Source organism: Patagioenas fasciata, chromosome 1 (assembly GCF_037038585.1).
Source record: "Patagioenas fasciata isolate bPatFas1 chromosome 1, bPatFas1.hap1, whole genome shotgun sequence".
Lineage (NCBI taxonomy): Eukaryota > Metazoa > Chordata > Aves > Columbiformes > Columbidae > Patagioenas > Patagioenas fasciata.
Window position 1 is genome coordinate 193,862,019 of NC_092520.1, and position 25,991 is coordinate 193,888,009.

Consider the following 25,991-nt stretch of genomic DNA (forward strand, 5'->3'; position numbering starts at 1 on the left):
ATTTATAAAGAGGTTACGAAAACTTGACAACTCACTAAACCATTTGTAAATTTTTGTGTAACATGTTGCCATCCTTAAATTTGTTCCATCTTTTTGAAACACCCTGTATGTGCAACTCTCTGGCTACCCAAGATACCCGGACCTGGCCATCTTATGTGAAGTGAAATCACTGGACTTCAAAATAGACACTTTCAGTAAAAAGATGCCTTTTTATTGAAAAATTATCGAATTTCATCTGGAAGATGCAGCTCTTGAAATCCAAAACAAGTGATCCTACTCTTCTCTAACCAAAGTGACAATAGTGTGCTGCTCACTACTATTGGGTGCTCTTGAAACATCAGTCCAGGAAAAAATATGCCTCAAAACTTTTGCTGAATTTGGATTCTGTTGAGAAATTAAGGGCAGATGTTCTCATTGATATTAACAGCAGTGTAATATGTAGATGAAACACAGTAGAACTTCAGGCCCCAAGTAAGTGAGCACTATTCAAAGTTTATGTGGCAAACAGTTGATTTCAGTGAGAGTATCCACCTGCTTAAATGTAACTTGATTAATTTAAGCCTGAATAAAATACAGTGGATTGAAAAGTATCCTGAAGAAAGGATGCTAGAAAAGTTAAACAACAGAGCAAGATAACCCATGAAATTATGCATAATCATAAGTATAACAAGTGTATAAGCCACGTGTCAGATTTTCTTAAATCAGATGTTAAAGTCTTCTTGTAATTGCTTTTTTGTAATTAATATAGTTTTCTGTTGGTCATGGATATAACTAAAGCTAAACATGTATAGACCACATGTTGTGCCAGTTGCACTAAGTTATCAGGATGACCATATGTCATATTTTTGTAAGTTTCATCCCCAAAATGATAATCACTGTCAATAGTAATTATATGTTGCTTTACAGATTTCTAAAAATAAAATATCTATTCCCTCGTCTTTCAGGTTATAGGATTGCTAGATGTTTTTACACCTGCAACATCAATAGAAAATTTTAATGAAGTGTAAGTAAAATTTTAAAATCATTGTGAATAATTAGTAAGCAAGTAAGTACCACTCTGGTTTTTTTTTAAAAAAAAAAAAAGAAAGAAAAAAAGAACGTACTTCTGTAATAGACTTGCAGCTGCAGTTACCTTTGTGTGAAAAAGTCCAATAAATGTTTTTGCAACTTTTCCACAAAAGAGGAGGCAGGAGGATGGGCCTCATTTTTGTACTTTTTTGAATTATAATTAATAAGATTATAGGTATATGGTAAATGGTTTGATGCTGCATAAATGCCAGTAAACTTAAACATTTTTCAGTTCAGTTATGTGTTAGCTGTATATTATTTTTTCACAGCTATATAGGATAGTTCAGGAATGCAAGAGAGTGTTCTGTTGGTTAACTGAGACAACCTAGGACTAACCTAGGACTAGGTGTATTTTGGTGTTACTCAAACATACGATTTACGCTGAGTTCCTCTTGGTTTACATTGTGTATAAGCACTTAGGTTAAAAAAATAGCAGAAAAAATAGTAATTTCTGTGTCCATGGAAATTAGTGGCCAAACCCCTTTGACTCTGGGGCAAAATTACACAAATGAGAACTGGTTATGATAGATTCATACTTTTGTCCCAGCACTATTTTTGGAAGACAGTCAGTGTTTCTGCAAGATTTGTCAAGAAACAGAACTTCCATTGGGGGCAGGGAGGAAAGTTGCACAAAACACAATTATTTCAACCAATGCGGTGTTAGTGTCTGTCACCAGATATTTCAGGGCCTTTCAGGTGCTGCAGTTTCGGTGCCTCACACTCTCACTGTGATATTGGGTGAGGGTTCCTGTTCATCTCAAAATACAATGAGTTCTCCCCTCACTGAACTGCTGTAGTGTGTCATGGAGAAAAAAAGAGATAAAAGCTTTTAATGCACCATAAGGATTTTTCTTTTTCATTATATTAAATCTCATAGCTGTGATTTCATTATTAAAGCTCATCGCTGATTTAAAAGGCATAAACTGCGTGTTAGTAGGGAGTGGAAAAGGCACCTACGCGGGAATGTGTAGTTACTCTTCAGATGTGCTGCTTTTAGAAGGATTTACATTCCCCCTTCTTAAATGAGGTGTGTTTCTTTGTTGTCTTCTCTCTGTTTTGTTTTCACAGGTATCTTGTGACAAATTTAATGGGTGCTGACCTAAATAACATTGTGAAGTGCCAGAAGTTAACGGATGACCATATACAGTTTCTCATCTATCAGTTACTTCGAGGTCTTAAGGTACTGGCTGAATGCAGGAGTTTTAGAGTCAGCAACCAAAATGTTGTAGTAACAATTGCTTCATTGCAGTGACAGTACTTTAACCCTATCTTTTTTTAAATGTTTTAAGAGTGTGCAGATAGCAGCAATCGTTTCAGAAATTATCAGTTCATTTTTCTAACCAGAAATAAAACGCGAAACCTGCCAGTGTTTACACACACAATACGTGTGAACACTCCCCCTGAACTTTAACTTTAGATCAGTGTCTATTAAAGTTATTGAAGGAGAATCACTTGTTATATAGTGTCTCAGACAAACATGTTCTGTAGCACACAGTGTGTGTTTTAGATACTTCACCTGTCATGAGAAAGTAGTGAAAAAAATTCTGAAGAGGTGAAATTGATAAAGAATGATATGTCAAGTAACTTAGATTTCTGCTTTGAAAGACATGAGCTAGTTTGAAAACTACAACCCTGATTTTTGTAGAGAGCATCACGTGGGTGAAGAGAACCAAGTTAGCGGAGTTCTTTGGGAAATGTTTGGAAGTAGAAGTTTATCCTAACGATGTACAATGTTGCATACAATCACCTAGGATTTATTGTGCCTGTAAAGTCATTGTTTCCTTTAATAGTACCAGTTAAAATTTGTACGATTAGATAATACAGGTGATTAGCAATTAAATTGTAGCGAAATTTTCTTCTGAAATGATTAAAATATGTATCATTTTGCTGACATTAAACATGTGTCTATAAACAGCAGAAGCTTTAGAAAATGCTTCCATTGCTAGGTGGTAAGCATTTTCTCAGACCAGTGTTGGTTTTCCCAAGTACAAGCAAAAAGAAAAGAGAGAGGTCAGCTGCTTCAGTAGGTAACTTAACAGTAAGTGATATTTTAGACATGGAAAAATAACTGTGTGTTTGAAAGTAAGCCATGGTAAATACTGGCTCTGAAATACACTTATTACATTATTTTCAGCAAGTCACCTGGTGCCTGAGACTGATTCTTATTCATGCATGCACGTTCTGTCAGTTTATGTGCTGATTTTAGTGAATAAAAATTGCAGAACTGAGCACTTAATTGCTTCGTCTCATTTACTTAAGTTAATAGCTTAATTAGAAAGATGGATTTGGGAGTTAATTACCCAGTTTGTGGTTTTGAATATAAGAGTATGTTCTGTCAGAGCTAAATAATAGTAGGAGTTGTGCTCTAAAGTGAATATTAATTTCAGAAATGCACTCAGGTGCATTTCTGGCTCTGTTTCAAAGGGAAGGGGCTGATGGTGGCTCAGCTCTTCTGCAATTGAAATTCTCATGTCTCATTAGTCAAAGAACACTTGATTGTATGTAACTCCTCCCTTACACTGATGCTGGAGTATTGGGATGTGTATTCACACACCTGGGCTGGCTGGTCAGTGTCTCAGCAGGAGGAACCCAGGCTCCGCGCCCCGTGGAAGCTGTCGGAGCAGGTGACACTTTGGCATGGAGCTGCCTGGGTCAGCGGGATCCTGAGCTGGCTGGTGGCAGTAGGGGATCCTGGTCTCGGCGGAGCAGGGACACAGCTCACTCTGTCACCAGTGTGGGTTCGGTTTCCCCTTGGTTCAGCTGCTCACAGCTGTCGTGAGGAGCACTCAGGGGTGGCCCAGCCCTGCTGATACGCAGTGTAAGGGTCTGGAACAAGGAGAGTGCCCTGGTGTTTTCTTTGGGTTTTCCCAGTTGATATACAGGTTTTGTGTGTAATCTCTGCTCATAAATAAGAAGATGAATTCACTTCTAGAGTATGGAAGAGAAGGTTTTAGAGGTCTTGCTCATCCTGGTCTGTAAGATCCTAGATAAATTGGCTGTTAATCCTAACAAGTGAACAACAGGCAATTATGGAGTAAGCTTTTCTCAATAGTTGAGCTTTAATGTTTTATGTAAAACAGCAGAGACCGCACGTAGCCATTGAAAGACTGCTTCAGGTCCCTGCTTTGGGAGTGGACCTGAGGCAATGCTGTGGCCCAGGTGGTATCCTGGCCATTAACCTGTCCCAGGGTGCAAATACCCACATCCAGTGTTGACAGAATGGGAAGGGGATTTGCATCAGCTAGGAGTCAGCCTTACAGCTCCCTAGGCCACTGACTTCACCAAGACACTAGCCAGTCGACATGGACATCCAGATAAGATAGGAACGAATTCCAAATTGGTAAGAAACTTTGGACAGAAGAATCACTGCAAGTGCTATCTTTTATGCTAGAATCTAGTCTTCATGGTTACCTTTCTTGAACTATCCAGCTCTGGATAAGTCAAAACAAGGAGGTTTTGAAGTGCGTCATACCTCTGTTTGATCTGAAAACGTAGTGTGACATTAGTCTTTTCTGTATATAAAACGATCTCACAAGTGAGAAGACAAGTGACTTATACCTTCTTTCATCTCTAACTTCAAATCTTACCTTTTTTTTTTTTTTCTCCTTTTTGTTTCACAGTATATTCATTCAGCTGGAATCATCCACCGGGTGAGTTCACTCATCAGGATAATAGAAATGAATGACGTATGTCCCTCTGTGCATCAAGTGTGTTACCAAGATAGTTATAATATACTTTAAAAGGTTAAAATTGTGCTGGACTAACTCTGTCTGTTCTGCTACAGGACCTGAAGCCCAGCAACCTAGCGGTAAATGAAGACTGTGAATTGAGGGTAGGTATCATGCTGTTGTAATGAAGAATGCTGTAAAAGCTCTCAAGATTACAGTTTTCTGAGAAAACATTACCATTTTTATTTCTGATTCCATTAGTTTCCACTGTTCGCTACTGTCGTTCCCCTGGCATAGAAAACCCATTTTCATGAACATGCGTTTTCTCCCCAGTGTTAATTTAGTATGAACACAAGGATATTTGTAAAACATTCATCCCTAGTTCCTCATAAATGGCACATAGGCTGATAGTTTGGCCCATGAGTGGGTACTTAATTGAGTATATCTTGGAAGTTTGACCTGTGATATGTATCTGCATCTGCCATGTTTAGGTGAAGCCTTATAACAACTTCTGTTTTTATATCTACAGAATATACAGGCTAAATTCAATAATGATATGAAAAAAAAGATACCACTATTACCAGTTATGTCACCAGTTACGCTCAGAAAAAAAAATTCCCTGTAATCCCCACTTCTCAAATGCTATTTTAATGTACATGTCTATATAAATACATACCTTTGTGTGTCTGTGTGATACATAATAAGCATGAGACTCTGGAGAAGAGAAAGATGTATTGTAGCTTGCTAAGCCTTTAAGCCTAAGAATGAGAAGTTTAGCATTTCTCCATGACAGCCAGAAACATCTTTCTCCCCGAGAGACTCTGATGTAATCACTTTATTCCAGCTGTGAGGGATTTAAGAAAAGATTCCAAATACTACGAGATCAGCAAAAAAACCCAACAGTGAATAAGAGCAGTGCAGTTAGGTTCTCGCACTAATCCAGATCTGTGGTGAGAAACTGTAGTTCCTGTTTGGTTTAGTGACGCTTGCAGATGCTCAGCAGGTTTCATGATTATCCCTTTAATGTGTTCATGCATGTATGTTCAGCATCTGTGAAATGTTATGGGTCATCTGGGTCTGATCATGAACTCTAAAATGTGTGCTCTATTTTTGTACTTTAAGTAAAAGAGACCTTTGTGGTTTTTTTCCCCTATTATTATGGTATCTGTGCACCTCACTGCCAAGCATTTGTTACATTGCTCTTTGCTTTGTGTATATTTATAGCTTTATTTTTTCTGATACCAAATTATTTTCTAATACAACATACTAGTGGTTATTTCCAAATACAAACAAAAAGGAATTAGAGGCAACAAAAAGGAAAACCTGCGTGCATACATATGACAGAAGGGATCAGCCATTAAAGAAAAATATTGCCGAAACAATTGCATTAGTGTTATAGTTATAGTGTTTACTTCACACTTTATTTATTTCTTAAATAGGAAAAAATAAATGCTTTTAAAGTGTATTAGAAGTGAAAATGTTAATGTGTTATTTATATCTTAATATTTTTCTTTAGGCTTTTTGTATCTTTAAATTGGATTATAACTGAAGAATTTTGAATGATACTCTTAAAATTTTCTTACTCCCAATGAAAAGGATTAGCCATCAGCTTAATAAATAATCCTGGATCTCATCACAGGAGGTTGCCATTGATCCTAATTCACGTTTCTGTTTGGAGAGATGCTAACTAGCTCAGATGACTGACTTAATGAATAGTGCTGAGGCTCAGATCGTACCCTTTTGCAACTGTGTCTCTTGGAGTTAGGACTACCTTTTAGCTCCATAATTAGTGGGAAATAGACTAATAAAAAAAACAGAAAGCAATGAAATGAGCAGGAAAAAATTTAGCTGAAATAGCTTACCATCAATGTAAACTTAGCAAGGGAGAGCATATGGAAAGGAACTTTTTTTGCTATCAAGCCTGTGAGTAGTATGTGTATCTAAACAGAGTTTCTTTGTTGTTTTGGTGTGGGAGTTCTACCAAAAACAGATGGTATGTGATTTAAATCTACCTTATTACACAGGATATATGCTTCTCTCCTAATGGCATCAGAATGATGCATGATTTGGGTAAACGCTACCTGTGTGCAACAGTGGCTAGGTGGCCATGAGAGGGCAACAACGGAAATTCTGTGGATTTGTGGTCAGCTGATGTGGTCTTTCAGTGTTAATTGGCCAGCAGTGCTTCCTGTTGGCATTTTACACAAACGTTGCTGGTAATGTTTCATTTTTATAGCAATAGTGCTCAATAGGCTCGTGGCAGTGGCAGCATCCTGATGCAGCCCTGTAGGCCGCAGGACCACAGGAGGGAGGGAGAGCAGAGGAACTCATCCGCAGTATTGGGTGCTGAGGGACTTGACCTGCTGGAGAAATGCAGAAATAAGTAATAGGGGAAAATCAATACCTATAACAGAAGTGAAAAGGAATTTTTTTATTAATTCTTTTTTACTCTGTAGATTTTAGACTTTGGCTTAGCTCGACAAACTGATGATGAAATGACTGGATATGTTGCAACAAGATGGTACAGAGCTCCAGAAATTATGTTAAACTGGATGCACTACAATCAAACAGGTAAACTGTGAAGACTTGCGTTTTGCTACAGCTGGATATAATGATAGTTTTAAACAGAGTGGCAACTCTGAGGATCTCTTTGATTCATCGTACACGTTTCTGTCTCTGTTTTTTGGCAGTTGACATCTGGTCGGTTGGATGCATCATGGCAGAGCTATTGAAAGGGAAGGCTCTGTTTCCAGGAGATGATTGTATCCTTAACACAAAACATAAAATGTATAAAATACTCTGTAAATCTTCCTTTTTTTTTATAATTATTTGAGTGTTTCTATGGAAATGTTTTTGAGGTAATAAACTTTAAAACAGTAAACAATTTTTGCTAATCTTTCAGTGTAGTGTATATGACAGCTGAATATGAGACCCACTGGTAGGAATAAAAACAGTAACAGATGTTTCTAAACAAAGATAAGTTAAATTTACTCTTTGTTGTGTATCAGTATTTAAATAATAACCTAGTTACAACAGAGCAGATTTCTTCCATGTGTGCATCTTACTGAAATAACATATGTAAAACTGAAGCTGAGTAAAGGCAGTGTTTTCTGATCAGCTAATATAATTTTTAAAAATAGAACTGCTTTTAGGCTGAAAGTTCCTAAAATAGAAACAAATTACCTTTTAGATAAGAAGCTAATTAATAGGCATATTGCATCCCGTTATAAAAAAATCCAGCATTTCTAGAAATGCCACAGAAGTGTTTTCTTCAGCGCTGTGCTGTGGTCCCTGCTGGAGCGTCGGGGATTTCCATTGGTGTTTGCTGCACTGGCAGGAGACAAAAAAGAGCCATAAAATAATAAAAGAAAACTGAAGGAAAACAGACAACGAGGAATGAGGAAACAACTACATCAGAGCAGGAAAGCTTTTAACATAAGAAACAGAGGAACATTCTTCTGTACCAAATGTTCACATTTCTCACTGCTTTGAAACCCCTCAAAAAGCAAAGGTTTCTGCTAAAACTAAGGTGTTGCCAGGTGCAAAACAACATGACACTAGAATTGCCTGCAAAGGAGAGCTGAGTGACTGGGTCTCCCCACTGGCCTTTCTATTGTGCTTAGCAACATTAGTCTCTATTGTAACCACACGCATTGTCCAGATGTTTATCATCTGGATGGTGACTGCTTCAGACTGTTGGATTACATATGTGGTATTTGGAAAAATCAATAAATGTAGTTTTCAAGAAATAAGATGGTTTTTACCATTATATTGTCTACAATTCTGTAATTACATCGGTTTAAATAAAGCTGTAAAATAACCTTGAGTCTCTGGAGGGAAGGTAATGTACTTTACAGGGCATATATGACAATGAAAAATGAACATTTCAAAATTTTTAGTCTTGAGAGAATGATATAAAACAGATTTTTAAAGCTACCAAATGAGAATTTTCCACTTACCAGCCCTCAGGTTAGTAATCTAGCCTTATGTGCTATAATAGGCAGTTCTTCCGAAATCCTTCAGAACACTGAAACGTAAATGTGCTATTAAACGTAAACTTCAGAAGAATATGTTAAATGGGGAACAGGGACAGGGAAGCTATATTTTGTATGCACTTTTCTCACATATAAGTACACCTGACAGAGATTCCTATAGTACAAGCAGAGAATTTGATACTCCAGGACTGGGCTTCAGCGGGTGTCCTTCCATGGACTATTATGGAATTGTCTTGCTGAATAGTTTTAAACATCTTAATGATCTGCATGAAAGCTCATTAATAGTTTAAACCCAGAAGGACCGTGTGCTGTTTTTATTTCCCTGAAATAATGCAGATATTGATCAACTAAAGAGAATAATGGAAGTTGTGGGCACACCCAGCCCTGAACTTCTGAAGAAGATATCATCAGAACACGTGAGTTCACAGCTTTATTTGGTTCACTGACTTTCTGTCTTTTTTCTAATTGGCATCATATGTCACTGGTTGTGTTACACAGATACTCTGATTTGAAAATGGGCAAACACATCAAAGTGATGTCTTTTTTTTTTTTTGTCAGTAGACTGGCATGATTTAAAAATATATCCTTTTTAGAGGTATCCAAATGTCTTGACTGTCAGCTGGATTATTTTTTATACTTGTTCTCATGTACTCAGTTTTTGGAAGCAGTTTTGTACTTGGTCCACATGATCTTTTATTTTACTGCTATACTGAAAATAAAAAATTTCCAAGTTATGATCAGCTCAGAGCATTATATTTTTGTTGTTGAATCTGATGTCTCTTTAACTTACATGCTTTCTGTTGTTGTAAGGGATCTAAACAGAGATATCAGAATCAAATAATGTGTGTTCTGCATAAATGCTCTTATTTGGATCCCTAATTTGAAATTCATATTTATTCATATTTTTGAATTATTGTGTGAGGTTTACTTTCATGATAATATCTGTAGTTAAAGGTGTGATTTTTCAACCCTGTATGACTTCTTCAAGATAGTAATCTAGTACATTAACATTTCCCACTTTGTTGTTCTGCTAAAGCTACACTTAAAGGATTCACTTCAAGCAATAGCCATGGATATCCAGCTGAGGAATGAGATGTGGTGTTGATTGATAAAGGCATGTGATGGGTGCAATGTAAAAATTCAGATAAACAACAGCACACAGAAACCTCCTGAGCTGAAGCTTTTTTCTTAAACATTTTCTATATAGACCTCAGTCTAATACTAATGGCTAATTTTGCAGCTCATATGTGTATATTGATGGGTTTTCTTTGAATTTAATACACCAGTGGGTTAAGTAAGCAGGAACAGTAGGAGACCCAGAGCAACGGTGTACTTCTGGAAGGTCCCAGCATGAGGAAACCTCATCAGTGCAGGTCAACGCGCAGCCCCAGAGGTTGTGGGTACCAGCACCTGGGGATGGCCAGGGCAGGAGGAGGATCCGTCCTTGTGCCAAGGCTTGGATCCATCAGCAAATCTTGAACTGTGCTGGCCTAAGCCTAAGCCATTGTATAGCCTTGATGTGTTATTGAGATCCTACGGCTTTTGCAGTAACGAGTTTGCAGTAGTGTGTACAAATGTCTGGCTTGCCCACAAGTAGTCAGTTTGCGAGCTTTTTGATGATGAGATTAAACACCTTAAATATTTACTGGAGATAGTATCTGCTTTTGTGTTTAATTTTGTAGTGTTTCAGAGCATACTTCAGTGAGCTACTGAGATCCCTAAACTGTTTTACTGGGGCTAATTATATCTTTAGAGCACAGAGAGAACACAAAAACCAAGTTAATGAATGGGAGTGTTGCAAGGTCACCTCTGGGCTGCTGCTCCCTGGTTGGAGGAGCTACCTGGAGATACTTGCTTCTTGCAAGGGAGTATCTATTCTGTTCTGTTGTTCTAGTTTTTCTTTACCTTATAGTTTGGCCTTATTGTTTAGGTGTTTCTTAATGTAACTTGCAGTCCTGGACAGTTTTTCCCATCCTCTTAACAGCAAGATCAGAGGTTCTCTGAAATGCCAAGCCTATTCTCAGTTATAAATGGAGGGGTAAGGAATTGGAAACTAAAAGATCAGCCTCGTGGGATATTTCAGCACAAGTTACTGAGCTGATTTGTCGGTCTCTTGGAGTAATATAGGTTTAAACAGTGATTGCATTTCATTATTTTCAGGATAATTTAAATGTCTAGATTTTATTGGTTGGGTTTCTGTAATGAATATATAAGCAGAGGGGATGCATTGGTAGGTATGCTTTGAGAGGTCTGTGTTGTTTTCAAAGGACTTTTGGACAAGGTTGGAGATAGTTCTGAAGGTATCTTATTCAGTCATGTTTGGATTAGTGGTGTTAATTGATGTCCATTCAGAAACAAATAATCCACAAATCCACAGATGTTTGTCGTATGATAAATTTACATCTTGTTTCTACCCTAGTCCGTATCTTCCATGCAGGAATGAGTGACAGCTCTCTTTCGCTCTGCTGTTCATACATATGTAAAACTAGTGCCCTGGAAGACTTAACTCTGATGGGAGCTGCACACCAACTCGAGGAGCATAAAATAGGTGGAGCAAAGCCTGTGTTTGACTAGTCTTTAAACACTGTTCTCTTCATGACTGGCTGCAGCTGCTAAGAAAAATAATAATCCTCTTAGAAAGCTTTGCTATCAGCCCCCATAATGAAGAGGAAAAACGCTAATATAGCTTTAACAGGTGGGGATGTAACACAAGAAGGTTTGCTTCTCTTAGTAAGACTCTGAAATGTGTCAATAATGGTAGTCTAAAATTATGTTAGAATAAGCTTACTTCTCTTAAAAAGAAAAAAAAAATTAGCCTCATTAAATTAGAACACAGTTTGAAAAGAGACTGCTTTGTAATGATTTAAAATAACTTTATATCAGTTTATTGTAGCTGCAGAAATTAAGATGATGTCAGAGAGAACTGTGTAGAGAACAGGGTCTGTTTCCCGAGCATGGCGGTAGGATTGCACAGATGACCTGTCAGAGCATTTTATAATCCCTTCATGATGCACCGAGGTGGTCAATCCTGCAGATAGTTCCAAAGTTCAGTCCCATATCTCACGTGAAGCCATGGAGCTGCCCAGTGTGAACAACTTTGTTTCCTGTGCTGTCTTCAGCAGGCCAAGGATGCTTAGCTGGTCTCCAGCAGATAGTCTCTTTCTAACAGGATTGCCAAGTGGGCGGGGAGATGTCCCTGTAACACAAGCGTGTTTTAAAAGGGTTGAGGTTTGTTCAAAGACCAGCTGAGTTTTCTATAGATTTGGGGACAGCCATTTGCCTCTTATTTACCTGTTCCATTTCAGAACTCCCTGTTCTGTCCAACTCCAGCCCTCAGGACCAGCATTCAACCTCTTCTCTTGCTGATAAACGTTCACCTGTCTACTTCAGCCCAGAAATTCGTGACTTGCCTAATGTCAGACTCCATGCTGGCATTGTAGGTCCAATACGAGGGCAGCCCTTTCCTACCTGAGTTTGGATGAGTCTTTCACAGCTGTGGTGACAAGCCAAGCTATAAATTCTGTGAAACATTGGAAGATCTGTGCCATGCAAGTATCAGGATTTATTCTTTGGTTAGTGAAGCTACTGTTTGGCAGAAGAGAGGAGGGAAGGACACAGATTGGATGATACCACTTTGCTGAGGGTAACTGAAAGATTATTTAGGTTGCAGTTTCTGGCTGAATGTTACCTGCTCATGTTCCCTGGGGATATGTTGCATTGAACCAGTAAGCATAGCTGAAAAATGTGTACTAACACATAAACCCTAGAGGAAAATATACCTCTTGCTTATTGCATGATAAACAGGAGTGTGTTTAAAACAAAGTCATACATTATGTTTTTATGTAAATAAGGTTTCCCATGTATAAAAAACCATAATGAATATTACATCTGTTTTTTTAGAGTTGATATGGTTACTGCTGGGCAAAAATTAACCTCTGTGCATGTGGTATGTATATTGATTTATTTCTAGGCAAGAAAATACATTGAATCTCTTCCACATATGCCTCAACAGGATTTGAAAGCAGTATTCCGTGGTGCAAACCCACTAGGTGAGAAAGGCAGATGGATATTGTTTATATCTTTCACTAACACAGGAACTCAAGCCTTCCTTTGCCATATGATCCCATATAATAATAATTGGACCAGTGAGAAAAGCATTGCTTAAGCTTTCATCCTGAGACTGTTTTCTCTTCACGAAGCCTGTGTTTTTTGTTTCTGGTGGAGATGATGGGAACCTCCTAAAGGAAAACATTTTGTGGATAAAAAGCAAAAGCCAGCTATATATATAGCAGGAATAAGTAAAAATGTCATGGGGTCTAGACTAGAGACATCAGTTCTGGCTCAGGAAGGCCATGGGCTGTAAATTGCTGGCGAGCAGAAGAATGTACCAGGAAGTGAAGCTGTTAGAATGACCCTTTTGAGTATTATTTCCTAGAAATGTATTAGCCATTGTTGATACCGGATACTGGGCTAGACAGACCTTTAGTCTGATTCCGCACAATTGTTTTTATGTCTAACCAATTGGTTCTGCCTGTGCAAAAGAGATGTTTCTGTGAACTGTTTCTTGTGACATGGCAAAGGAGACATTTGAGTCACTGGAGTCATCTTGCTACAGTGCCTGGTCAGTTCCATTGAGTGCACATTAAAATACTGAAGATAGGGAAGTATTATGAGTTAAAATGTTTTGAATTCTTTCTGTGTTAAAAGACTATTTTATTTTTACAAATACAAGTAGCTTTGGACTGTTTATAAAGAAAAAAAGTATTTATTTGCATGAGGTACATGACAGCATACTACATATTAATATCATAAAGGCAAATTAATCACGGTGCTTATATAAAAGCACTGAAAATTTTTATTTCATATTTTAAATAGTTATGATAAACTTTCCATTTAAAACCAATTTCAGCCTTACAGATCTTTCTTTTTTCTAATATTTTGCAACTGTTGACTTCAAACATATTTTCTTTATGCTGGGTCCTGTAAAGTTGCTTTGCAGTTTTCATCTGATTACTTCATTGGTGCAACTAATTAAAAGTGCAATCTCACATTCCCAATTTTAAATTACTTCAAGTAATTCAAATTAAGCATATGATGCACAAGACAGGATATTTAAATTTTAAGCACAGAGGTCTTTTCAGAATGAAGGCATTGGATGTCAGTAAAGGTGAATCTGATATCAAATAGACTGTAATGGACCTGTGTGCACACTGTAAGCAAACCAGAAGCTTCCTTCAGCTCCAAAAATTGTACTCACAGTATAAAATCTTCAAAACTTGTTTGGTATATTGCCTAAATTTTGTGGGTTTGCCAACAATGTTAACTATGTTTATGGTGAGTGAGAATAGATTGTGTGTAAACAGTTGTGTTCTCTTTTACTTCTAGACAGTCTCTTTGGGCATTGAACCGTGTTTCTCTTTTTCCCGTAGCTGTAGATCTTCTTGAGAAAATGCTTATACTAGACAGCGATAAAAGAATTACTGCCTCAGAAGCACTTGCACATCCATATTTTGTACAGTATCATGACCCAGACGATGAACCTGAAGCTGAGCTGTATGACGAGTCAATAGAGAATAAGGAGCGAACCATAGATGAATGGAAAGGTAACAGAATTAAGTGTGGTAGTTAATACACACAGCAGGACAAAACCTTACTTAAGTGTCAGTTTTCCTCTGTTTCTAACCAGAGCAGTTTGAATGCTTAAGCCTCGGGGAAACAACATAAGTCCACCTGTATGCATGTGGGAGAGGAGGTGTGGAAAGGGTTGTGTTTCCTCCCTGGATTTTGCTCCCTTCCCCTGTTCTATCATCTCCTCACTACATTCTCTGTAGCGGGTTTACTCTTAACTAAAAGGTGATGTGACTTAGCAGGTAACCACGCATTCTGTCTTAGTTTTAGTTTTCTAGGTCAGATTCTCAGCTAAAGTAGCTGTCCTAGGGTGACACTATTTGGGATTCTGACCTAGCTTTGTTCAGCACCAACAATGAAAGTTTTTTAGACAAATGTGTATTTGGCTAATCATTTTTCATGTAGCCAAGTGATTGGGATTAGTAGATAAACCATGCTGTTGATCCTGTTTGAGATGAGAGTTGATGATTTTACTTTGGAGTGACACCCCTGAACCCATTCTTGAGAAATACTGCAACAACCTTTTTTTATTAGTTAATTCCGTGCTTACATCATGATGCTATTGCACTACAGTATCACAGAAGAAACATGGCTAAATGTTTAGGTTGCAAGTGTACTGAAAAGTACAGTTTAATTTCATTATTGTCTGATGAGGACGTGTTCTGCTAAAAATTCCTTACTAGACATTTTAAATTGAGATTAATGTTCTAGAAAACTAATTGTTCCTGTTTATCAATAAAGTCCTTTCCTTGGCTTAAGATCAAATATGTATTCTAGAAATAAACGTTCTTCTGTTTCTAGTCGTATAGTCTATAACTTTTACTCCAGAAGGGTTTGCTTAAAAAAATCAATATAGTAGGTTTATGATGAAAAATACTGACCTCTTATGTCTTACTCATGCCCTTCCACTTGTGCCATGTTTTATCCTGGGCATTACGGGGGAGACAAGCAGTCTGACTACAGCAAATACATTTTGAAGAAAAATAGGAGTGGCGTCATGGGTCTCTCTACAATAAAGCAACCTCCTAGAGCCCTGGCAAGGGTTTTCTAGAAGCCTAGTGTATCTGTATGAACAAGAAGGGTTGACTGTTATCACTTATTCCTTACACATGCTCTCCTCTGCAAAACCTGGCAGCATGCAGCACCACCTGTGCTTCTTGTTTATTGAGAGGCATGTTCAATTTGCTGCTGTACTTACCAGTGGGCAATTTTTTTTTTGCTACTTTTTCAGTTGACTGAGTCCTTAACAGGAAAGTTGAACAATTTCCGAGTCACGAAGCTGATTTCTGTTTGTGATGAAACTCTGTTGAAATTATTTCAGGAGCAATCTTAGCTTAACACTTTCTGAACTGAGATGAGGACATGGAGGTGAATTCTCTAGGAAGGACAGTATCACATTTTTCTACATGACTGTCCTTGCTGGAACTACAGGTCAGATTCCTTATTTATACAGGGGCAGGTGGAGGGTGAAGAAAGAAGGCCTGAGACAAAAATCTCAAAACTGTCACAGGACATGCAACCATTCCTCCTGGCCATATTTTTATTTTGGCAAGTGTACTTTTCAAGTATAGTATGTGTCACTTTGAGCAAGATGACGTGGTCACCATTTGCATAAAATTTTTGTATTGTTGATGAAATATTGACCTGGTTTCTCAAGGTATCAATGGTATATTTCCCCTCTTTTTCTGTTCAAAATAAAAATCAGTGTGCTTGATCCTAAGAGAGACAGACTGAGCACCAAAGTAAACTGAAATTTCAGACACCTTGTCTTACACATTATGCACTTAAGACTTCTGTTGGCCTCCATTGTGCACTAGGTGCCCAAGCTCATAGATTTCTTTGTGGCATGTTTAATCAATAAGAAAATATTTCAAAATTTTAGAGGCCAAGAGTATGCTATTCAGAGTTGAATGCTATGTGCTGTCTCTCCTTAGCTGCTGCTCCGGTTGCACATACCTCATACGCTCTCAACTGAGTGGGTGGCATGAGAACTGGGTAAGAAGCTTCATAACCATACAATGCACAGCCAGCGGGAATAATTTCTTATACAGTCCCAGGCATCCAATTTCATCCTAGTTCAGTCAGGACCGCTCCAGCTCCTACCAGTGCTCTGGCCTGTGGCTACTTAATAGCTGCAGATCAACCACTGAGTCACCTAAGGAATCGCTCTGCCCCAGGGGTTCTGCACGCAGAATTTCTTTCAGAGAAATCCTTCACTGCGGCTGGCGCTCTGGTCACTGTACAACATGCTACAGCATAAAACAACCAGAGTGTATGCAAGATCCAGCCCAAAGATTTTTACATACTTTTTAGAGGAGTGCGAGGTCTGCCTGCCTGTGTAGCAGCTGTCTTAGACAGAGCTAATTAATAAACAAGCTGATAGGCACAAGTTTGATATGATTTAAACATCTGTGTTTGGAAAACAGATCCTGAAGTTAGCCATATATCTGTGTGTGAACAGGATTTGGTCCTTAAAATACGATATCTAACTTGAAAAAATACATAGGAGGTAGCCACGGACATCATAGTCCATTACTGTGGAAGGCACAAAATGGGATATGACTGTCAGCAAGAAAAGACAAAGGGCTATTCCTAAAGCAGGATAAAATAGCAAGGAATCCATGTTCCTAGTTAAGCCTTTCTTGATGAAAATAGAACTGTTACATGCTTCTAAGACAAAAGAACATTTTTTTCAGCGTACCTTAAGTTTACAATAAAATATATATATTAAAAAACTAGATCCCAAGGCACTCTCACAGAATTGCAAGGGATTTATGTTGAAGGCAATTGACTGAGAGATGATAAAGAACAATCTGCAGTTACAAGCGTATGTTTTAAAACCTGTTTGTGTGCTGTTGAATATTCCATTTTCCATTACATTTTGTCTTTTATTATGTCATTTTGGCAGGACATCTGACAGTATAATTGATGTTTCCATTTCAGGACCTGTGTTTTAGTAATTAGCCGAAAGGGATGGACATATTGTACAATAGCAGCATTTGTGAGTCTTAATTTATAATCTGAGGTTAACAGAAGGATTCCTGGTGAATTCAGTCTGTTTTTGGATCTGGACTCTAAAGAGGCTGGAAATATAAACTACAAGTCACATGCATCCATAGACCTGTTTTGTCTGGAATGCTTTTCTTTTGAACAGAATATCACTTTAATTAGTCTCTCTCCATTACACTCTCTCTACAGAACTTACCTATGAAGAAGTGATCAGCTTTAAACCCCCTGACTTGAAAATGGATAGCCTGGAGATAGAACAGTGAACACGGGCAGCTCTGTCTTGCTTTGCTGCACTATGAAGATTGTTAAAATATAACCGTACAATTTAACCTGTGGTCAGATGTAGATTTTACTATCCAAAGATTCTGGAGACGTGGGAGAGCAGATGCGTTACACAGGAGCCAGATGTTGTCTGTTTGTGGTGGGGGTTTATTTGCCTTGTAATATGAATGTATTCCCAACTCACAAAGGGTGATGAACTGCTTCATTCTGACAAAATTATGCACTGAGTTCTGTTGCGCTGTGTGTTCTGCATGTTTCATTTTATCAGTTGTATTGCCAAAATAAAGATGACTTTTTAAATTAATTTTTAAATTGTACATTTAAAGCATGAATGTGTATGAACATAAACATAGAAGTCCATACAAGCAATTAGTTTTTTTCCTAGCATTTTATCTGTCCATTTTCATATTATTTATAGCTAGTGCCTTTATGAAGAGAGGGCGTGGTAGTGAGATAGACAGAATATGCATATGTAGTCATATCTGTGGTGGTCTTACAAATTTACTGGATGTCTCTCAATTGATCTTAACATCAGTTAAAAGTCAGTAAAAATAAATCTTTGTCTTCTGTTGCCATTTTAAGTGTCTGTTCTCATTATTTTCCCTGTGTATATTTTTTTTAATCTGCACAGTGCCAGCTTGTGAGGCCGTTTTAGTTCCCGATTGTTCTCCTGACCACACCATCAGCCAAGTTCTGGTGAATTTGCCCTGAAGGCACCGTGGCAGATCTCTGCAGCCTCCCACAAGCTCCAGCAAACACAGTGACTGATGACAGTGCAAGAGTGTTCAGTTCACAGCCTTGAACTCAATATTCCTTATTGTCTTATTTTCCTTCACATAATCCTTGGGAAAATAATCTGATAAACTGCCATTGGAAGACAAAACAAAACAAGAAGAGTTAAGTATTCGTTTGTGAATAAAGGCTTTCCAGCTCTGAAAAGTTGGAAAATTAAATAATAAATTGCAGGATACAGTGGATATCCGAATGTCTCAAAGAATTTAATTTATCTCCTTTCACCACTGAAGGCATAATACTGAAACAGGAATATCCTTTGGCATGAGGCCCTTTGTGTACTGGCTATGTCTGTCTATGTACTTGTGGTTCACAGTTGTTCATTTTTGTGTCTCGTTCTCGCTCTGTCAGAGTCTCATTTTGGAGGTTGGCTTTTTATATTATTTAGGTTTTCTGCAACTTTTGTCATTAGGATTCAATTGTACAGCTATAACATGAGGTAATGAATTCTACTGCATTTATTTACCTTCCTCTGTATCTTTTCTATGTAAAAAGAGAAGCTTTTTCTTAATAAACAGATTTAGAAAAATGAAGTCCAAGAACTTTGATTTTTGGGAGATACTTGACACAGTATTTCATGTCTCCTTTCAGAAATAGAAAAAAGCATTCCATCTAGAAAACGTGTTCCTGTTTTGTGGACTGACTGGTGGGCTGGTGCTGATAATGTTGGCCAGTTATCTGATACTTGCATCCAGTAGAACTCAGCCATTTGTATTCAGCTTTCTACAAGGTATATTAATCTGAAAGTAAATGCTTGTGTAGGTTTCCTGCAAGTCCTCTGAATAATTGCCTGGCCATCATTACTCTGGTTTCCTATGAAGCGAGGTGAGCCCTGTAATGGTCATGCAATGACTGAATTTCATGCTGACTAAAATAGGTGAAAAAGTTGTAAATCCTTAAATGACTTGTCTGACTATTTAATGAAAATCGTCACTTACTCATGTCTGAAACATGTGTTTTTCATTTGTTTGTTTACCAGTTAACAGAAAACTAGCCCAGTGCTTTATTTTCTCTGAAATCTGATAATGAGCTTGGCTAGCCTGTTCTGTAGCTCTCTTCCAGCCAGAATGGCAGGGATGAAATAAAGACATTTCACAAGAACCCTCTGCATCCAACAACAATTAATTTAGTGTGGGATTTCTCCCATCATTTGTTTAATCTGGTTTCCTGGCTATGAGGGTGGCCATCGCCAAATGTTTCAAAGGATGTGTAAAACTCTGTGGTAGGCAAAGATCAGACTGTCTGCTCTTACTGTAACTTTGATACTTGAGGTAGAAAGAGAAAGTTTTATATTACAAAATTTTTTCTTCTGGCAACTTTGAATCTTCTTCAACTGGAGAGTTACGTGCAAAGATGTATTTTTTTCTAGGAGATAAATTATGTAGGAAGAATCCAGTCATAGCCACATTTAAACTAATCGAAAGTGACAGTAATGGGTCACAAGAGCTCAGCTATTTTTAATGAATCATAGAATTGTTTGAGTTGGAAGGGACCTTAAAGATCACCTAGTCCAAACTCCTGCTGTGAGCAGAGACACCTTCCACTAGATCAATTTACTCACAGCCCCATCCAACCTGGCCTTGAACACTTCCAGGAATGGGGCATCCACAGCTTTCCTGGGCAGCCTGTGCTAGTGCCTCACCACCCTCATGGGGAAGAATTTCTTCCTTCTATCCAATCTAAATCTACTGTCTCTCAGTTCAAAGCCTTGTCCTATCACTACATGCCTTTGCAAAAAGTTCTTCCCCAGCTTTCTTGTAGGTCCCTTTTAGGTACTGGAAGGCTGCTACAAGGTCTCCCTGAAGCCTTCTCTTCTCCAGGCTGAACAATCCCAACTGTCTCAGTCCCTCTTCATAGGAGAGGTTCTCCAGCCCTCTGATCATCTTTGTAGGCTCCTCTGGACTCGCTCCAACAGGTCCATGTCCTTCTTATGTCAAAACTCATAAATCATCTCATTTTAATGTCAAAGAAAACAGTAGGGAGAGAGAGACATCCTTTTCCTAGATTTGCAAAATAAAGGTGATTTCCTAGAGCTCAAACACCACTAATTAAAGAATTTTTCTAGAACAGGTAACTGACTCCCTCGTGGTAAGCCAACGCGGGACTGCAATGTGGTAAATTTATCAGTTTACAACAGCAGGACAGGGTAATTGGAAAGCCGGTACCCCACTGGGACAGAAAGGTGGAGGGCTTAGCACTAATCATGCTTATCGTTTAAGCACAGATGGAAAAAACCATTTGTTAACCAACACAATCAGGCAAGGAGGTAAACATCTAGGAGTGAGAGCTTTGTAATGCTCAGTGAACCTCTAAGATGGGTCACTTGAAACCACATTTTATAGAATAAATAAATACAAAAGTATGGATTTTATTTTATAAAAATTTATTTTCTAAAAATATCTTAAATGAAGGCATTGTTTACACGGTCCAAATTTTATTTGCAAAATTAATAGTGGAGCCTGCTTAAACTGTGGGCTTTTCATCTCCTGACATGACTACACAATTACAACCGTGCTTTTGTAGATCCTTTATGCATTGCATGTATGTTTGATGAGAGCGCCATAGGTTTTAGTCCATGCTGAATGAGGGTGCTTGTCATCCCTGACCGCCTGTGGACCACAGAAGGGATGCTCAGAGGAGCACAGCTGGGTGATGCTCACAGAGGAGGCGGCTCAGGCTTCCACTGGGAGAGGACACAACTCTCCAAGGGCTTAATTACTGCCATTGTTAACAATCTACTTCCAATTTGAGTTTACCTAATTTCAGCTCTCAGTCATGAGAGCTTGTTATCCCTCCACCTACTGAACTGAAATCACTTCTAGTATTTATTGTCTCAGTTTAATCAGTGTTAAGTGCAACCCCAAGTCTAGTAATTTTATCATCATTGGAAGCAAAAGGTCTTAAAAGAGGACAAAAAATTCTTTTATATACATCTCAATCTTCTGATGTGCAAAGGTATACACTAAATTTCTTCTAAAATCTGCATCTTCATTTTTTAAGCTCTCTACCTCATAAGCACTGAAGCCCAGCACCAGGGAATTGATATCACAGAATCACAGCCAAAGCAGAAATAAGACTAAACAAAGCTCTAATTCACAAGTGTGCTAATGGAAAGAAAAACTGAGGATGGTTTAGAGGAAAAGCACAGTGTTAGAGGGCATCACTCACCATAACACAGTAATTCCCTCCTCCCAGAACATACAAAGTGGCTACAGAAGTGTGAAACAGCAGGGTTACTAATAACTTTGGGAATTTATGTGAAGGGGGATGTGGGGAATAGGAAGTTAGGTAATCAACCCTGATAAATGAAAAAATATATCATGCACCTGTAGGTCAAGAGCCATTAATTAGCATTGTTGCAGAATTCCCATTAGTGCTCTTGGCGCATTTTTGATGTGGTGGAAAAGACAAAAGCAAGAGGGAAGGGGGGTCAGTAGGTTGCAGGACCTGACACAGTGAGCTCTCCCTGGGGACAAGATGGGGACAACCCTTTCAAGGGCAAAATGCTGGCAGCAAAAGCACCTTTGACAGAGCGGGGAGCAGTCAATACAAAAGCCACTTCCTTCCTTTCTTCCCATCACGTGTGCTCCTGGATCATAACGAGAAAACAGACCTCCTCGTTCCCGACTCGTGGGACCTGGTCAACGGTGAATCTGTTAAAAAAAACATTGTATTTAGCTGCAGGCACAAATTACTGAAGTATCCTTTGCTGCATCTGTAAATTGCTGCCTTGGTCCAAGAATCTCTGACAGATGAGCAGTGGTAAAGATTTAGCTCTGGCTAAAAGAGACTTGCACTGGAAGTTGGGTGAATTCTGCCCTTTGGTAGCAGCAGAAAGAAGTTCAGCCTCGGCAAGATCAGTGTCCTGAGAAAGGAGCTGATAGTAACACCTCTCTTTGCTTTAAAAGCAGCTTCTTGTTTTTCTCAGACGTGAACTGTGCTGCTAGCATTTACAGATGTAGCACAACTCTCTAAAGCTGGTCCTTAGAAAATCATCACAGTGACACATGTGAGAGTACCAAGTGTCATTAATTTATGAGCCTGGGCAAAAAGCGTAAGGCTTTTTATGGAACTACTACCAAGAGACTCAGAAAGCTGCATTAGTGCAGCTGCCGCTGACCTTCTTTCTGCTGCAGGATAAAATATTGAGCTGATATGCCTAAAAAGGTCTAAGTTTTCATGACAAGCAGGAAATATATAGGAAATTTCCTATGCAAACACTGATCTTAAAACCAGTCTGACACTAAATCCATTAGACGGGAAATTTCTACATAATGACTGAATCTGTCCAATTAGGGTTCAATCCTGCGTGCATACAAATGCTTCATTTTGCACTCACATAGTCCCCCAGCTTCAATTATTGTCCCAAATTAAGATGTGTACTGAGGTTTTAGCTGGTCCTTTTAAGTTCCAATTTGATCACAAGTAATACTGAATGCAATAGAAATACTGAATCACAGTGACAGCCCTGAGACAAATATACATTCAATCTGCCATAACTGACAGTCTCCACTGAGCCATACTTCACTCTTTATAGAATAATATTCTGCAGATTAGCACTAAGGTAATATATTCCTATTCCACACTCATTTTATAATAAAGCCCAAAGGCTCAAAGCAAGAATAAACCCTAGTTAGCGCTATATTCTGTTCAAAAATGACACAGCGTTCTCCTGTCCTGTCCAACTGTCTCGTTAGATTGAGATGGAAATGCAACAAATGAATGTGATGTTGAGAAGGACGGGAAAGCCAAGGTACGAGTGCCACTAAGTTTTTGGTGATTTAAACAGCTGATGTGCGCAATTATGTAATGACAAATACGTAAAGTTATCCACAGTATCTTCTAATGCTCTTTTCGTATGATTTTTGCACTGAAGTTGGGAAACTCTTCAACGCAAGTATTTTTTCTTCTGTGTGCAACAGCATCTCAGATTGTGAAAATCTGTGATAGCTTAAAAACTGAACTCCTACAGTTTATTGTAGGAATGAGTATGAAGAGGACCTTTGGGCAGGCTTGGAGGAGAAGCAGTTAGGAGAGTGTTAAAAGCAGTTGGTTTATATACCCCCCTCCAGCAAACAGGGATAATAACAGGGTAGTAAGTAGTTATTTAGTAAGTGCTCCCTTGACCTCTTGAACAAATTAAATGCCCAGTTTAAAAAATATATATTAAAAAAAAAAAAAAAGGCATTTAGGTGATGCATATTCATTCCTTTCTACTGCTGGCTGAGTACCCTCACAGCATGGTGAGGCTGTCAGGGGTGCTCCATGTCACTGGAACTGGAACTGAAGCACCCTGCTCAGGGGTCAGAGAGACAGAAACAGGAAAGTTGCAAAATAGTTGGCAGCAGCTCCACTAGGGAAGGGTGGGGACACAATAACATGGGAATATTTTCAGATGACAACGGCAATTTTATTTTTATTTAAGATGTACTTCTTGTTGTAATAAATAAAATGGACTTCCTTCATGGCAATGTATCTAAGTAGATAAGAACAGAGTGCTTTTTGGAGGTGGGGATAGAAAGCCAGTTAAAAAAAATAACATTCTAGGAATCAGCATTTGACAGTTCAGCAAGACTTTGTGGTTATTGACATTTAAGGTACATTTTACAGAACTAAATTATTCATATGTGAATTCATATGTGTATCAAGAATAAAATGACCATGTGAAACACGTCTTATAGAAATAGACAGAAAGGTGGGAAGATGTGGGTTTTTTTTTAAGGACTTTGCGTGATCTCCCACTTTCCCCAGGTGAATCCACGTTGCCAGTGCCTGGACTGGATCAAGGTCCCAGTGCCCGCCCTACTCACACAGACACATCTCCTGCACCGGGGCCCTGCGGCCAGCCCGCAGGTCAGCTCCTGACAAACCACGCTGTGCCATTTTATCACTGCTATTTAACAGCTTGTTGTGAGCAGCATTGCCATCAAACTGTCTCAGCAGACTCCATACACGCTGAGTTTCTCAGGAGAACATGATCGGCTTTCTCACAGAGCTTCTGAGGAGAACATGATCGGCTTTCTCGCAGAGCTCCTGCTCCAGCACCGAAGCCTCATGTCCAGGCTGGAGTGTAAATTGAGCTCTGGGTCCCTGGAGAGATCAGACAGACTACTGTCCACATCCCGTCTATCTCATATGCTTTGCAGCTGATGGCAACCTTCCAACACATTGAAAGTTGGCTGTAGAAAAAGAAAAAAGGAGAAGGAGAAAAAGAAAGGAAAGAGGAAAGAGGAGAAAAAAAAAGTATTGAAATTAATATTTCCCCCTGGTAAAAACCTTGGCAAGCTTTCCTTTATGGGATGGGCATTAGAAAATACAGATTTTTTGCATAATTAATGCATCTATTATTTTTTAGTCATGATGTCTGAAGAAGGTCCTTCTTTGTTCTATAAACTTTACAATTAACATATGCCAAAAGCAGAAACATCTGATAGCATTCCTTTTTTAATTTACACTGTCAAGCACACATTGCCTGGGATAAGATACAGCCGTAGTATCCTATTAGTCTCATTGCAACAGATTGTCTTTGGGAAAACACATCATTTATCCAACCGAGCTGAGCAGGATGCTGAGCCTTGTGCATTTTGCAATTCTGCTGTTAAGATCTATCAGCTGTGAATGGATCCAAGTTTCTTGTCTCACTTCCTTCATAGACACTTCTAATGGTTTTATTAGACAAAGCTGCCCTTGTTCCAACAGTGCTGATTTCCTAAGGTTTTCAGTAAGTTTATCAGTTCATCTGCTGTATGTGTGACCTGATGCAGAAAGGTAGTCTTGTAGTTGGTGGATGCTGCTACTTCATCCATCCACAGCAAAATATACCTAAATACTTAAACAAACGAAAAAACATGGAAAAAACAGTATTGGCCAACTTTGTCAATGAATTTTAGATGTCTTACAAAAGTTGTTCTGTAATATTCTCAGCTTCTGAACAAGAGTGACATTCATCATCTTGCTGCTGGGTTAGTACTTTCATCTGCTGTATCAAAATCATCTACTTCCCGCCTTGATGAAAAGAAAGCAGTAAGAAAGCATCATTTTTTCATAACTGGATAAAGGAAAAGTACATGAGGCATCAAAAGCAGAACTAATTCTTATCATATTAGAAACATAAATATTTGTCATTAAAAGTAATTTAACTGATGGACTGGCTCAAAACTGAGCAGAAGCTGCTCTATCCTTCACCTTGCCCAAGGCACATTTCACTCCAGCCATCATCTGAATGGCAAACGTGGCATAAGAGTGATGTCAGAAATTAAAAAATATAATAATAATAAATCTGCTGGGACAGTAGATTTTAAAAACAAATGTGTATCATTAATCTAACACTTGACACAAGCCTTACGTTACCTGCCAAATGTCAGAAGGTTCGTTTCCATTCTCACTCAGTCAGAGAGTCAAACAGGTCACAGGACAGCAGAGAGCAGCGCTGGAACACACTGCTAGCAGGATGTTTTCCGCCTGTACCCAACACGTACCTGACTGGAGTAGGGAGAGCGGATAGGGCTGCTCTTCCACATTTGGGAGTCAGGAACGAAAAAGTCTGGGC

At 38.6% G+C, this 25,991-nt stretch overlaps 1 protein-coding gene across 2 annotated transcripts in view; it reads left to right on the plus strand.

The window, feature by feature from the left end:
• Positions 1–18,975, plus strand: part of LOC136104751 (mitogen-activated protein kinase 11) — a 34,016-nt gene extending 15,041 nt beyond the window's left edge. Inside the window, exons 3-13 of one of the 2 annotated variants that reach the window (XM_065843974.2) lie at positions 945–1,003; positions 2,137–2,248; positions 4,689–4,718; positions 4,853–4,900; positions 7,193–7,307; positions 7,427–7,498; positions 9,068–9,147; positions 12,702–12,780; positions 14,161–14,334; positions 16,294–16,354; positions 17,558–18,975. In XM_065843974.2, coding sequence (XP_065700046.1) covers positions 945–1,003; positions 2,137–2,248; positions 4,689–4,718; positions 4,853–4,900; positions 7,193–7,307; positions 7,427–7,498; positions 9,068–9,147; positions 12,702–12,780; positions 14,161–14,334; positions 16,294–16,334 — 810 coding nt within the window. In that variant the 3' untranslated portion in view covers positions 16,335–16,354; positions 17,558–18,975. The remainder of the gene's footprint in view (positions 1–944; positions 1,004–2,136; positions 2,249–4,688; positions 4,719–4,852; positions 4,901–7,192; positions 7,308–7,426; positions 7,499–9,067; positions 9,148–12,701; positions 12,781–14,160; positions 14,335–16,293; positions 16,355–17,557) is intronic. The other variant, XM_065843962.2, reaches the window with a different exon arrangement.
• Positions 18,976–25,991: the final 7,016 nt, after the last annotated feature.